This window comes from Anomaloglossus baeobatrachus, chromosome 11, assembly GCF_048569485.1.
Source record: "Anomaloglossus baeobatrachus isolate aAnoBae1 chromosome 11, aAnoBae1.hap1, whole genome shotgun sequence".
Taxonomy (NCBI): Eukaryota; Metazoa; Chordata; class Amphibia; order Anura; family Aromobatidae; genus Anomaloglossus; species Anomaloglossus baeobatrachus.
The window spans coordinates 178,795,350-178,811,128 of NC_134363.1; the positions used below are offsets into that span (position 1 = coordinate 178,795,350).

Below are 15,779 nucleotides of genomic sequence, written 5' to 3' on the forward strand. Positions count from 1 at the left end.
CGCTGCAGCCTCCGACATTTCCATAATGCCGGTGCAGCGACAGGTGCGATGTTGTTCCTCGCTCCTGCGGCAGCACACATTGCTGTGTGTGAAGCCGCAGGAGCGAGGAACATCCCCTTACCTGCCTCCCGGCTGCAATGAGAAGGACGGAGGTGGGCGGGATGTTTACATCCTGCTCATCTCCGCCCCTCTGCTTCAATTGGCCGCCTGCCGTGTGACGTCGCTGTGACGCCACACGACCCGCCCCCTTAGGAAGGAGGCGGGTCGCTGGCCAGAGGGACGTCGCACGGCAGGTATGTACGTGTGAAGCTGTCGTAGCGATAAAAATCGCTGCGGCAGCTTTCACTAGATATCGCACGTGCGACGGGGGCGGGACTATCGCTGCAGCATCGGTGACACATTGTTACCGATGTCACAGCGTGCAAAGCCCGCCTAACTGTAAGAACCCTTTCCTATTTAGCTGTCAGAATCGCTTTTCTTCCACTCGCAGTGAATGCCCCCTGGTCCTTAGTATTGTCTTTGGAAGGAATAAGTCATGTGCCAGTCCTTTATATTGACCACACATGTATTTATACATATAAATAAGATCTCCTCTGAGACGTCTTTTTTCAAAGCTAAACATATCTAACTTTTTCAACCTGTCATCATATGGGAAGCCTTCCATCCCTTGTAGTAGTCTAGTTGCCTGCCTTTGAACTGACTCTAACTTCTGAATGTCTTTTTTAAAATGTGGAGCCCAAAACTGGATCCCATATTCCAGATGTGGCATTACAAGTGATTTATAGAGGGGTAACAATACGTTGGGATCACGACATCTAATCTCTCTTTTACACCCTAGAATCTTGTTTGCTTTTGCAGCTGCTGCTTGACATTGAGTGCTGCTGCTCAGCTTATTTGTAATGAGAATACCTAAGTCCTTCTCCTGATCTGTAGTCCCAAGTTTGCTTCCATTTAATGTATATGCAGTTATAGGATTACTACGTCCTAGGTGCATTACTTTACATTTATCAACATTAACTCTCACTTGCCAAGTATCTGTCCATTCTGACATCTTATCCAGATCTTTTTGTAATATTGTACTATCAAGGTCAGTTTTTAATATCCTACATAGTTTGGTGTCATCAGCAAAGACTGACACTTTACTATCAATCCCATCCACAAGGTCATTAATAAAGAGATTAAAAAGAATTGGTCCTAGCACAGATCCCTGCGGCACCCTGCCTGCCTGAGAAGAAGAAAGTAACTGTTTTTCAAACTTTTCAAACACTGCAAGCAGCTTACACTGGGCTGAGCACCAAGCGTACCCAAGCACAGCAATTCTCATGTAAGTGAAGTTCATATGTAAAACGCTCAAACTCCGAACTTAAATTTAGCTTTTTAATAAAAGTCCAAACAACGAATCTAAGGTTTGCTCATCTCTATTTGTAGACAGTTTTAAATGGAGTCTAAAGTTCATTCTTTTACACAATGGAAACAAATATGGATCAATCCCAATAGGTCCCTCAATTAAGGAAAAGGAAGAGCAAAATACAATTGCTCTATTCCTACCGAAATTTCATTCCACTATCATCACTGGCCAGTCTGTGTGGAAATAAAGATTGTGAACATTCTCCTGGGACCACTGTGTAGGACAATGGGGTGGATTCACTAAGTCTCTGGTCCGAGAGGGAGCACAGACTGTTGTATTGTCACTCACATTTGTTCAGTCTATATTTCTGGTATCAACTGTGAAAATCTCCAACTATCCATAGTCAACAAAATGGCTGTTACACTTCCTGTTTCTGCTTTTATACTGGCTCCTGATTGGCTATTCTATATCAAGAAGCTGCAAGATATTATGGAGAAGTGCGCTTGACCACACAAGGTCACGTGATCATTTTCTTGCGGATGCAATTGTCTGAAATGTATAGAATGGAGGAGGACATTTAAAGTAATTTTTGTAAAGTGATTTGAAAATTAATCAAATTTTCTGAGTTCAGAGAATTCCTAAAATTTAAACATGAATTGTATTTACTTTAAAATTAATTACTTATTTTGATTATTTACTCATTGATTCTGTGATTACTTATCTAGTTATACTAAGTTAAAGAAAAGAGACCAATTCTAATGCGGGCTTTACACGAGACGACTGATTGTGCGATGCATCGTCGGGGTCACGGTTTTCGTGACGCACATCCGGCATCGTACGCGACGTCATCTCGTGTGACACCTCTGAGCAACGCAGTATTGCTCACAAATCGTGAGTCGTGTACTTGTCGCTCAGTTTTATAATATTGTTTATTTTACTTTTCGCCGGTCGTTCCCGTGGCAGCACATGTCGCTCCGTGTGACACCACGGGAACGATGAACACAGCTTACCTGCATCCCACAGCTCCCTCCGGCTATGCGGAAGGAAGGAGGTGAGCGGGATGTTTACGTCCCGCTCATCTCCGCCCCTCCGATTCTATTGGCCGGCGGCTGTGTGACGTCGTTGTGATGCCGAACGTCCGTCCCCATTCAGGAAGTGGACGTTCGCCACCCACAGCGAGGTCGCACAGCAGGTAAGTACATGTGATGGGGGTTTAATGACTTTGTGCGACACGGGCAGCGACTTGGCCGTGACGCACAAACGACGGGGGCGGGTACGATCAATCGTGAAATTGCATTATCCATCGACTCGTGTAAAGCCCGCATGACAATTTCATAATCTGGGAAAGGTCTGAGGTGCAACCGTCTCATATATTACAGTGTGAGCTAAATACTCTGCTTCTATGCCCTTGGAACTCCAAATTAATAAGCTTTGTTTCACAAACGCTTTGAGAAATCAATACAGCACACACCATCTATGGTATGCTGAAAGTTTCTGCTTTATTACATCATGTTACCAGCTTACATAGTACCTCAAACAAAAAAATACCATGCACCAATAAGAGCCGCAGGGGTGTGTAGAAATTTGAAACCTCCCCACTCATCAGTATAAGCTGAACCCTATGGCACTATTCAGTTATAAGACAAGATGTTTTCTAGAGAATACAACATGGCTTGTATTCTCTCACAGCAGTAACTAGAGTTGAGCGAACCATAGGCTCGAGGCTTGGTGTTCAGGCTCGGACAATTAAGTGAAAATCACCATGGTGAGTCGAGCGCTTTGCTCATGTTTGAGTCATGCCCTGCATTGTGTTTGCTGTGGTTAGTGTTTGATCGACTCAAATTTTGCTTACATTCTGTATTCTCAGATGTCTTGTTCATGGAGAATAAAAGAAAAACAAACAGCCCCTATAGCAAAACACTTTGGAAGGTGCGTGGGCCTTTTTTATTTTTATTCTCCATGAACAAGACATTTGAGAACACTGAATGTAAGCCATATCTGAGCAGATCAAACACTAACCACAGCCTGCACAGTTCAGGGAATCACTCACACATGAGCACAGCGCTCGACACACCTTGACTTTTTTCACATCCTTTTCTGAGTCTGAACCCTGAGCCTCGAGCCTAAGGTTCACTCAAATCTAGCAGTAACCTCAACACTGAAGTAGACAAACACAAAGTATTCTGCTTTAACCTCATTTTTTTTGATAAAGCAATGAGAAAAACAGATATCGTTCATTGTTTCGACCTATGCAAAAAAGTTTTTTCAAGAACATCTGTGTGTAGACGCCGGCCTGGCCAGTGTGGAAAGAATGGCGGTACTGCGTGGCTCTCAACTTTTATTTCATGCACACTGAATAGTTTGCCTTTAACACATATCCTTGAATATGCACTTGTCATAGGTCGAAATGTTCTGTGATATGTTTTCCTAAGGCATTATTCACTCATTCAATAGTGGATCACTATTTGTTTTCAGTACTTGTAAGTCAATGTCACTTGATTACCATATGCTCCTATGACTCTAATTGAAAGTGATGACTCATGATCTGATATTTACTTCTTACCACTTTGTAAATTGTTTCCTGCTGGTTATATAAAGATCTTAAGCTCTGGTGTTGAAGGAGCCACTCCGTCTGTGATACAAGGTTACACGATGGATTCTTGCAGCCATAAGCTCTACCATGTTGATGGCGTAGACTCCAGACAGAGTCTGGAAACTTACTTTTCAGGTAAAGAAGACATGGTCTTTGGAGAAGATTCCATAATATTTCCCATTGAAAATATTACAAAAACTTTCACAAAGTGTATGTATCTTAATCTTACTATATCTCTATTGGTTACAATTGTAAAAAAATAAATACAATTTAGAATAATTTCTTTATGAGGGCTAAAGTGATTAGAAAAAGGTAAACCCACTGCCATTTATTTATTATTAACCCAAGAAAATTGGGTAAAACTCTGGTCATCAAATATGATGTAGACCATGGGTCCCCAATTCCAGTCCTCGAGGGCCGCCAACAGTGCATGTTTTCAGGATTTCCTTAGTATTGCACATGTGATTTAATCACCTGCACAGTTGATGATTCCAACACCCATGCAATGCTAAGGAAATCCTGAAAACATGCACTGTTGGCGGCCCTCGAGGACTGGAGTTGGGGAACCCTGCTGTAGACTATAAGGTCTCTGGGTTTAGTGGAGTCATTGTTTCCCCCTCTATTATAGGTAGCACCATAGAAAAAAAGTTTGAGGGTGAAAAAAGAGTTAGGCCTTGTGCGCACACTGCATTTTTTGTGGCATTTTTGTGCATTTTTGGGTGTAGCTTTGGTCCCAAAACTGCATGCATTTCCTTCCCCAGCAAAGTCTATGAGATTTCATTTTTGCTGTCTGCACGTTGCAGCTTTTTTTGGCTGCGTCTTTGTGGTGACCACAAAGATGCAGCATGTCAATTCTTTCTGCATTTTTGCTAGCCTTTTTTAACCCTTCCAGTAAATAGATTTGACTTAAAAAATGCACTGGTCAAAAATACTGTAAAAACGCAACAAAACTTTAAAATTTGCTGTTATATGGCAACTTGTGGTTCAACAGCTTGAGGTTTTGCCATTTCTAACAGTGTTGCACATGCTGATCTGATTTTGTTACTGGGAACTTATGGAAATAGGACAGTTTGTTGTCCTGGGCTGCTTTTGTAACTCTCAACCAGGACACTTTTATGGTTCTGTGATCTTAACAATTTGAGTGATGCATGAATAACTGAGATTGGAATACCCAGCATGAGATAATGAATACCCCCTTTGAGCCCGTTCTTAAAGTTTCTTATAACCAATAGAAAATAGAATCTATGATCAGGTTTTTATGCCCAAAACTAATCTATTAAAGTAAAGGCACTGTAATGCTGATTACATCTACACCTTTATTTTCGAAATCTGAGTTTATATCTAACTCCCGGCGATTTTTCATTTTTTTCGTTGATTGTTTTTTGCTCCCCTTCATCCTAGAGCCGTAACTTTTTTATTTTTCCATCAATCTTGAGATATAAGGGCTTATTTTTCTGCGGGATGACTTGTACTTTTAAATGAAACCACGAGTTTTACCATATAGTGTACTGGAAAACAGCCTCAAAATTCCAAGTGCGGAAAAATTGCAAAAAAGTAGAATTGCACAATGGTTCTTGAGGTATTTTATTCACCGTGTTCACTATATTGTAAAAGTCAAGTGTCAATATGATGCCTCTGGACAGTATGAGTTTGTAGACACCAAACATGTATAGGTGTACTTTGATCTAAGGGATTCAAAAAATTCAGAAGTTTGACCCAAGTGGCAGACTTTTTGAGCCATTTTCCAAAACCCGTAGCATTCTCATTTTTTGCGATATGGCACTCAGTGATGGCTTATTTTTTGCATCTCAAGCTGACAGTTTTAACGGTGCCATTTTTGTGCAGAGGCTGCATTTTGATCGCCTGTTATTGCATTTTGGGCAAAATTTGCGACGACCAAAAACCTTAATGCTGGCTTTTGGATTTTTTGCCACTAGGCAATATAACGATTAAGTTTATTGTTTTTATATTTTGATAGCACGGGAATTTCTGAATGTGGTGACACAATCTAAGTATATATACAGTGCCTACAAGTAGTATTCAACCCTCTGCAGATTTAGTTGGTTTGATAAGATGCAAATAAGTTAGAGCCTGCAAACTTCAAACAAGAGCAGGATTTATTAACAGATGCATAAATCTTACAAACCAACAAGTTATGTTGCTCAGTTAAATTTTAATAAATTTTCAACATAAAAGTGTGGGTCAATTATTATTCAACCCCTAGGTTTAATATTTTGTGGAATAACCCTTGTTTGCAATTACAGCTAATAATCGTCTTTTATAAGACCTGATCAGGCCGGCACAGGTCTCTGGAGTTATCTTGGCCCACTCCTCCATGCAGATCTTCTACAAGTTATCTAGGTTCTTTGGGTGTCTCATGTGGACTTTAATCTTGAGCTCCTTCCACAAGTTTTCAATTGGGTTAAGGTCAGGAGACTGACTAGGCCACTGCAACACCTTGATTTTTTCCCACTTGAACCAGGCCTTGGTTTTCTTGGCTGTGTGTTTTGGGTCGTTGTCTTGTTGGAAGATGAAATGACGACCCATCTTAAGATCCTTGATGGAGGAGCGCAGGTTCTTGGCCAAAATCTCCAGGTAGGCCGTGCTATCCATCTTCCCATGGATGCGGACCAGATGGCCAGGCCCCTTGGCTGAGAAACAGACCCACAGCATGATGCTGCCACCACCGTGCTTGCCTGTAGGGATGGTATTCTTGGGGTCGTATGCAGTGCCATCCAGTCTCCAAACGTCACGTGTGTGGTTGGCACCAAAGATCTCGATCTTGGTCTCATCAGACCAGAGAACCTTGAACCAGTCTGTCTCAGAGTCCTCCAAATGATCATGAGCAAACTGTAGACGAGCCTTGACATGACGCTTTGAAAGTAAAGGTACCTTATGGGCTCGTCTGGAACGGAGACCATTGCGGTGGAGTACGTTACTTATGGTATTGACTGAAACCAATGTCCCCACTGCCATGAGATCTTCCCGGAGCTCCTTCCTTGTTGTCCTTGGGTTAGCCTTGACTCTTCGGACAAGCCTGGCCTTGGCACGGGTGGAAACTTTCAAAGGCTGTCCAGGCCGTGGAAGGCTAACAGTAGTTCCATAAGCCTTCCACTTCCGGATGATGCTCCCAACAGTGGAGACAGGTAGGCCCAACTCCTTTGAAAGGGTTTTGTACCCCTTGCCAGCCTTGTGACCCTCCACGATCTCTGATGGCCTTGGAATGCTCCTTTGTCTTTCCCATGTTGACCAAGTATGAGTGCTGTTCACAAGTTTGGGGAGGGTCTCAATTAGTCAGAAAAGGCTGAAAAAAGAGATAATTAATCCAAACATGTGACGCTCATTGTTCTTTGTGCCTGAAATACTTCTTAATACTTTAGGGGAACCAAACAGAATTCTTGTGGTTTGAGGGGTTGAATAATAAATGACCCTCTGAATAAACTTTTCACAATTTAAAAAAAAAATAAAAAAAGAAATAACATTCTTTTTTGCCGCAGTGCATTTCACACTTCCAGGCTGATCTACAGTCCAAATGTCACAATGCCAAGTTAATTCCGAATGTGTAAACCAGCTAAATCTGCAGGGGGTTGATTACTACTTGTAGGCACTGTATATATATATATATATATATATATATATATATATATATATATATATATATATATATATATATATATATTAACCCTATATTTTTCAATATATTGGGGCGAATGGGGGGGATTTGAACTGTTACTTTTTTTAATTTTTTTAAAACTTTTTTATTTTACTAGTAACCCTAGGGGGCTATAAGGATTAACAGTCTGTTCTCCTGTGCATTTCTGTTCATTACAGCTGCAGAGCTCTGATCACCTGAAATGCTACTCTTCTCTTATAGCCAGCGCTCTGCTGGCTGTAAAAAGAAGTGAGTCATGATAGCGACAGGAGTCATCACAGAAAGTTATTGCAAAAAGTGTTTTATTCTTCTGGAAATTCTGTCATGTCGTGTATAAGTCTGGAGTCACACTAGTGTATGGCACCCGATGCAAGAGCATCAGATGCAATAAGCTAATGACCCTCGGCTCCTTCTCTGCTGCGAGCATGAGCCGAGTTTCATGCAACTGTGATCCACTCTTGCAATTGGATCACAACTGCGGAGGAAAGGGAGGGACTAATCTTCCCATCTCCTGTCAGCCTGTGCTTATGTCGCGGGCAAGGAAGACGCTGTCGCTGCCGCGCTCTCGCTAACGCTCGGGTCCGGCGCTGCTGTGATGGCTGCTCAGTGGCTCGAGCGGTGGGCAGCATCCGGGGACTCGAGCGGCGCTCCTTGCCCGTGAGTGAAAGGGGTGGTTGGTTTGGGGGATTTAGTCCGTGACACCACCCACGCATCGTGGTGAAGATGGGCACCACTGCTGCTGGTGACGGGGATCTTGGGAGCGATGGTAGGGAGCAGATGGGATGTTGTTTTCCCCCTCCGTGGGTAGGGGTCGGTGGTCCCGGGGCCCAATGAGGTAACAGGGAGGCAAGGTTGATGAGGTGTAGGGTTGCAGGGACAGCGCGGCGCGGTGCCTGAGGGCACGGGTGTACTCACTCAGCAAGAAAGGTACAAAGTCCACGGTAATCCAAACGGCTGGATGGACGGGTCCCGCAGCCGGCTGCAGTGTCTCTCCCCGGACAGGTGATGGCGGCTGTCTTTCCCTGCACCTTGATGTTCTTCTTCTGACTCCTATGGATTCCCAATGGTAGTCCGCTCCCCGGTGTATGGGTACCGGAGGAGCCCGTTTGCCCGCAGGCGCTGGCCCTTGGGTCTCTAGCCTTAGGCAGTAGCTGTTACCCTCACGGTGTGGGCAGTTGCCTTCAATCGGGTCTTTGGCTGCTAGGAAACCCCTGGGGTTCCGATCGCACTCGGATTTGACTATTGCCGGCGGCTCCAAGCCTGGTCGGGGTCCGATGGCCCTGCCTGCGTGTGCTGCTTCACTTCGCTCCCCGGTCGGAACCGGCGGGCGGCCGCCCGTCCCTGGTCCTACGGTTCCGCGTCGATTCACCACTCCTGCAGACGGCCACCACCGTCTGCCAACCTTGCTGTCAGTGCCTGGGTCACAAACCCAGACACCCAAGTGCTCACTCCTCTCACTTCAAACTCCTCCACTAAACTGTCATTTTTCCCGCCTCCAGGCCTGTGAACTCCTCGGTGGGTGGAGCAAACCGCTTAGCTCCGCCCCACCTGGTGTGGACATCAGACCCTGGAGGGAGGCAACACGGATTTTGTGTTTGGCTGGTGTCCCTGTCTAATTGGGGTGGGGTGTTTGTGTGTTATCTGAGACAACCTGGCTAGGCCAGTGCGCTACACTTATATCATACTGCACTTGGATGTCATCCAAGTGCAGTCCGATGTTTCCCTCACACTCATAGACTTGTATGGGTGCAAGTGATGAGAGACTCACGGAGCATGCTGCAATTTTTTTCCTCAGTCTGATTAGGGCTGAGGAAAAATTTGCAGATGTGAGCTGCAGCATTGCCTTAAATGGAGCGAAGTGCAATGCTAGATTTTCTCACTGCTCTCATGCAAGTCATACACCAGTGTCACTCTGCTCTAATTCAGATAAACTTTGCGACACAAACACGCAAAATTATGTCATGAGGTCTCAGAAGGTGTATGACAGCAGCTGCCTGAGCTAGTGTCATTTACATGGCTAAGCACATACCCTGGTGCCCAATGGACAATCCATGATGTGATTGGGGAATAAAGATGTTTTTACATGGCAACCATGATTAATTATGATAGATTATGTCCACCGTGATTACCATGATCGTCAACCTATGAGGTAAGGACTTGAACAATCATGCTGCAGGGTTGTTTTTCCGCATAATGAATGCTTTAAAAACAAAATCCATAAATCAATGGTGGAATGGTATGTTTTTCACCATTTTACCACACTTTATTTTATTACTATTTTACTATACATTTATCATAGTTGTGTCCTGCTCTGAGGAGACCTCTAGACTCTTTCCTATATGACTATCCTTTGGAGACTTAATCTCAGGTGCAGCTTTTTGTGACCACTCCACTTTGCTAAATATAGTCACTTGTTTTACTATCCGATGCTGGTTATAGAATCTTCATTCTTATGCTGTCCACTTCAGAAGGAGTCAGTCTCTAGAAGAAGCTTAGGTGTCATGACAATTGCAGCTGCGGAGTTTGGCTGCATTGGATGAGCTTGAAGTGTTTTCCTTTTGGGTCTATTTTCCCCATGTCTGTCTCCTCTCTACCCTTGTATTATATTATTGTAGTGGTGAGACTAGTGCTCTCACTGGCCTTCTCCCTAGTCAGGATAAGTTCAGGGAAAGCAAGGGCCTAGGCAATTGATCAGAGATGGGGAGGGGATTTCTGGAGAGTGTTGAAGGTGACAAGGCTCCCCTTTCCAAAGCTCCAGGACCCACCATTGTATCATGTCACCAGTCTACCCTGTGAGATATGGCGCTCACCAGGAGTTCCCTTATGCCTGGCAGACTGCGTAACAATATTACAGGGTAATGCCCAAAACTACAATGTGTCCTCTGAAAATCAAGTCCTCATATGACTGTTTTTAAAGAGAAAAAAAGTTATGGATCTTTGAAAAAGAGAAGAAAAAAACAAAAGGCAAAAAACTTTTACAGGGTAAAATTCAAAAATTCAGTGGAGAATCCTGTTTCTGGGTTGTTCCAACCACAGAATGTAAATTTTAATATTTAGATTTTCTTTTCTGCAGGTCATATTAGAGGAGACGTCTTGATTGATTTCAGTATTGGTTCCATGGTTCATCATTTGTTTGCAGCTTGTGATTTTTTCAAACACATCATAGTGTTGAAGATCCAAGACAGATGCATTATGGAGCTGAAGAGATGGGTGGATGAACGTACAGGAGCTTTTGATTGGGGCCATGTCGCAAATCTTCATGCAGACAATAAAGAAAGCAGGTGAGGCATTGCCCAAACATTAGGAGAAACCCAATATCATTGCTATTTTTGCTTTCAAACTAGAAAAAAATGGCAAATTTGGGAGATTATTGCACAGTATTTCTTCTATTTACCATATATTACTTTGGCAGAATATTAACCCCTTCACGACCAATGACGGATCTATCCGTCATGGAGCGTATGCGGTTAATCCCTGCCCCCTGCCGTGGGCAGCTCGTGGGGATCTGTGCACATATCAGCTATTTTCAACAGCTGACATGTGTGCCTGCATGTTATGAGTGGAATGGATTCCACTCGCAACATTTAACCCCTTACATCTCGCTGCCAAAGTCTGGCAGCGAGATGTATATGCGTGTGGCAATTACATTTACTTACCGCTGCCCCCACCGGAAGTCACGTGCGTGATCCCGTTAGTTTCTGTTTTTGCCATAGTAGCACAGGGTCATGTGATGACGCCTTTAGCTAACATGGAAAATATCACCAGTGAAGAATTAAATATAAAACTTAATTTTTAATCTTATTCATTAAAAATATGCAATCTTAAAAAATACACTTAGGATCACCCTGCAGGTAACCAAAGGCACGTTATCCCACACCATCTCAGGGTACCTTTGGGCAAAAACCATTAGGGAATAGCAGGTGTGTGTGATGGGGGCAATTTACAACCGACCGTTAGTATACAAAGTAATTCACAGAGATTAGTATGGACAGTGGTCCCACTACCAACATATGATACGGATGGAATACTAGATAGACCAATCCTAGGAATACCAACGGCAAAAAGAGACTTTAACCCCTTTACCAAACTTTCAACACACAAACAAAGCTGTAGTAAGGAAGGATGGTCTTGCAGCATTTGGTGTATGGACCTTGCAGGTGCCACACCACTTTTGGCCCACTACATATTTCTTCATGCTTGGTCCCCTGAGGAGTCACTAATTGTGATGAAACGAGTCGGGAGGCATGTGGGGCATCTGTGTACAAGGACATAGGTTCAGATGTGGACCGTCCTTGTTAGGACGGGAGTCAAGGGGGTTTAGGGCAAGTTTTATCAAGCCTGGATTCCAACCCCCTCTTTGACCCCTCAAATAAGAAATTGCTGTGTAAAGCATTGGAAGATCATCTAAATGGGTGAGATCCTTCCTTACTACTGCCTTGTTTGTGTGTTGAACGTTCGGTAAAGGGGTTAAAGTCTCTTTTTGCCGTTGGTATTCCTAGGATTGGTCTATCTAGTATTCCATCCGTATCATATGTTGGTAGTGGGACCACTGTCCATACTAATCTCTGTGAATTACTTTGTATACTAACGGTCGGTTGTAAATTGCCCCCAACACACACACCTGCTATTCCCTAATGGTTTTTGCCCAAACGTACCCTGACACGGTGTGGGATAACGTGCCTTTGGTTGCCTGCAGGGTGATCCTTAGTGTATTTTTTAAGATTGCACATTTTTAATGAATAAGATTAAAAGTTAAGTTTTATATTTAATTCCTCACTGGTGCTATTTTCTATTTTAAACTGTGAGTAATGTCCATGTAGAAATACCAACTGGTGGTTCTTTTGCTATTATCCTTTAGCTAACATGAGTCACTTCCTCTCAATGCCGGCAAAGTGCCAGCACGGAGAGTAAAGCAGCATATTTGCAGATCTTAGTTCTGTAGCTGATATCTGCAGATAGTGCAGTGGGACTGCTCACCCCCCTTTCGCCCCATTGAAATTAAAGGGTTAAAAAAATAAAAAATGTACACATATTTGGTATCACCGTGTTGAGAAATGCCCGATCTATCAATATATAAAATCAATTAATCTAATCAGTAAACAGCGTAGCGGCAAAATCATTCCAACGCCAAAATTATGTTTTTTGGTCGCCGCAAGTTTACGCAAAATGCAATAACAGGCGATCACAACATAGCATCTGCGGAAAAATTATACCATTAGAAATGGCAGCTCGAGACGCAAAAAATAAGCCATCAATCAGCCATAGATCCCGAAAAATGAGAAAGCTACGGGTTTCGGAATATGGCGCAAAACGTGCGCCACTTTTATTGGACAAAATTGGTGATTTTTTTTTTTTACCCTTTAAATACAAGTAAACCTATACATATTTGGTGTCCACAAACTCGCACCGACTTCAGACATCACAATGACACATCGGTTTTACCATATAGTGAACACGGTGGAAAAAAATATCCAAAAGACTATTGTGCGATCACACTTTATTTGCAGTTTTTCCACACTTGGAATTTTTTTGCTGTTTTCCAGTACACTATATGGTAAAACATATGCTTCCATTTAAAAGTACAACTTGTAACGCAAAAAACAAGCCCTCATATGGCAAGATTGATGGAAAAATAAAAAAGTTACGGCTCTCAGAAGAAAGGGAGCAAAAAACAAAAACGGAAAACGCTCTAGGGCTGAAGGGGTTAAAAAACAAAATTTGGATTTCATTAGAAAAGTCTACTTTTATCCACTCAGATCAATCGTGGTTCTGTATAATAATGATTAGAGATGAGCGAACCAGAGGTTCGGTGTTTTGTACTCGGACTTTTATGGAAAACTGAGTTTGGGTTCGGAATTCGGGTGCTTTACACATGAGCGTCACTTGCGTGAGCATCAGTGTGCTTGGGTATGCTCAGTGCTCAGCCCAGTGTGAGCCACTTGCAGTGTTTGGACAGTTTACACTGGGGTCAACAAGATGTACCCTTTCATACTAGTATAGGGCGCCATAAACTAAATCATATCAAACAACAAAAGAGAATCACAAATATAAGGCCTAAAATAATGACATTTTATTTAGGAACAATTAAAATATAGCAGAAAGTAAAACATTTACATAATGGTGATACAGGTAAAAGGACCTGACAGAGAAAAATAATTTAAGCATTCAAAAAATTTTTTTTAGTGTATAAAATTCCAATTTTTGTATAAATACAGATATGAAAAAGTGCCAGGTGCATACAAAAATAATCAATAGATAGAAAAAATTACTGAAAGTAGATGGTAATATAGCTAGGAAAAAGCCAAACACATAGATCTAGGCTGTACACCAATGGGGAAGATAAGAGAATTTATCAAGTGATAGCAAAAATAAGAATGTTAGTAGGTAAACTTAGATGTAGATGAATAAAAATGAGCTCCGTCCAGTTCAGCCGCCAAACGCACGTTTCGTGACCCACTTCCTTAGGAGGCGTGATCAGATGTAATGTGCACCAAAAATATAAAATGTTTGAAAAAAACTTTTTTAAGGCTGGCTGCATGTGGGCGGAGACCTGAACTGCCCAATTAGTGATCTACTTTGGGGTTCAGGTAAAGTTTAGGTCCAAAAACAAACTTATTTTAAACTTCGGCTGAACCTGCTGAACCGAACTTCAACTGGTCCGCTCTTCTCTAATAAAAAGTAATGTTGAAAGAGCACAATACATACAATGTTTTTGGTCTTTAGATCAGAGGTATAAATCTTGTTTAATTGGTAATACATATTGCCAAAATCTGTCACTGTGCAAGAAACAAATTAAATTATTCTGTACAGTACATAATATTTGGCAATGAACTAATATATAGAAAATCTACAGTAATTTGTACATTAAAAAAAAGACACCTTTGTCTTTATTGTGGTCTGTGGCTGCTTTTCTAGATATAAATTGAAAGTGGCTCTGTAGTAATACACCATTTGGTTGAATTTAAGTCTTCCCCTGTATTTAAAGTCCAGTGTAATACCCCCAAGTCGTAATGTCACCCTGGACAATAGTGACCATGTCCGTGAGACAAAAAGTTTCATCATTTTTCTCCTTTTTCGTTTTTTACAGTGAACAGACACAGGAAAGAGAAAATAAAGTGAGATCGGCTCTTCAACATGTTGTAAAATGTAACCTAGAAAAGGAAAATATGATGGATCTGATCGTCTTACCACCAGCGGATTGTATCATCAGTTTTTGCCTTTTAGAGTTTATTAGCAAAGATAAAGATGAATACATGAGAAATGTCAGGAAGTTCTCACGGTTGCTGAAACCTGGAGGAAACATTATATTAATTGGATGTTTAGAGGGAACGTATGCAACAGCTGGTACAGATACATTTCACTTTCTCAATCATGATGAGGATTTTGTCAGGAAAGCTCTGGTTGATGCAGGTTTCGTAATTGATAATTGTAAGGTGAAGAAGAGAACGAATGTGAGTGACCTTATTGACTATAAGGCCGTCATATTCATTGCAGCTCACAAGGAGATGTAAGCAAAAAGTAGAGTCCACATGTCAAGAGTTATATGTATATGTTAAAAAATTATATAATATTCTCAAGAGGTGTGACCTGTTTTTATTCAGATGCTGATATCTGCAATTTGTGTTGAGTGGTATGGGTGGGTATATAATAATATAATCCTTCTGTTTTCAGTATAATATGTGAGGAACATCATGTATCACAGGAAATATCTTTCATATAAATGTGTAACAGGATCATACTTGTAAGATCAAAGTTCTAGACTTTATGTTCTAAATATATTAAGGGCCCCTATGTTTAGAACTTATTGTGGATTTATGCTAAGACGTGGCTTCACCATCTGGAGCAGCCTCTGATCTTGATGTCTTGGGATCTGCTCATCTTTCATTGTTGCTTTGTTTCCCATGTTTCCTGCTTACTTTGTTTGTATAGTATAATAAAGGTATGAATGTCACATTAACTGTTTCTTCCCTTTTATGGCTGGATTTTTAACACTTGCTCTATAGTTTAAAAACATTTACTTATGTAGTCTCGTCATTGAGTCACACATTGAGGTCGGTTAACTCTGCAGCGCCACCTGGCCATCGCTTGAGGTATCAGGTGGCTAGAGTTTTGTTCCATCCTGAGCTTAAGTGTTCATGCAGCCACAATGAGCATGTGCATGATGTAATTGATGACAAGGTGGCTAC

The 15,779-nt window shown here is 42.0% G+C and overlaps 1 protein-coding gene across 1 annotated transcript; it reads left to right on the forward strand.

Moving 5' to 3' along the window:
* Positions 1-4,000: 4,000 nt before the first annotated feature.
* LOC142255678 (nicotinamide N-methyltransferase-like) lies at positions 4,001-15,526 on the forward strand. Its single transcript, XM_075327114.1, has 3 exons — positions 4,001-4,151; positions 10,667-10,874; positions 14,681-15,526. Exons 1-3 carry the CDS (start codon positions 4,001-4,003, stop codon positions 15,102-15,104), a joined length of 783 nt encoding a protein of 260 aa, XP_075183229.1. The 3' UTR covers positions 15,105-15,526.
* The last annotated feature ends 253 nt before the right edge of the window (positions 15,527-15,779 follow it).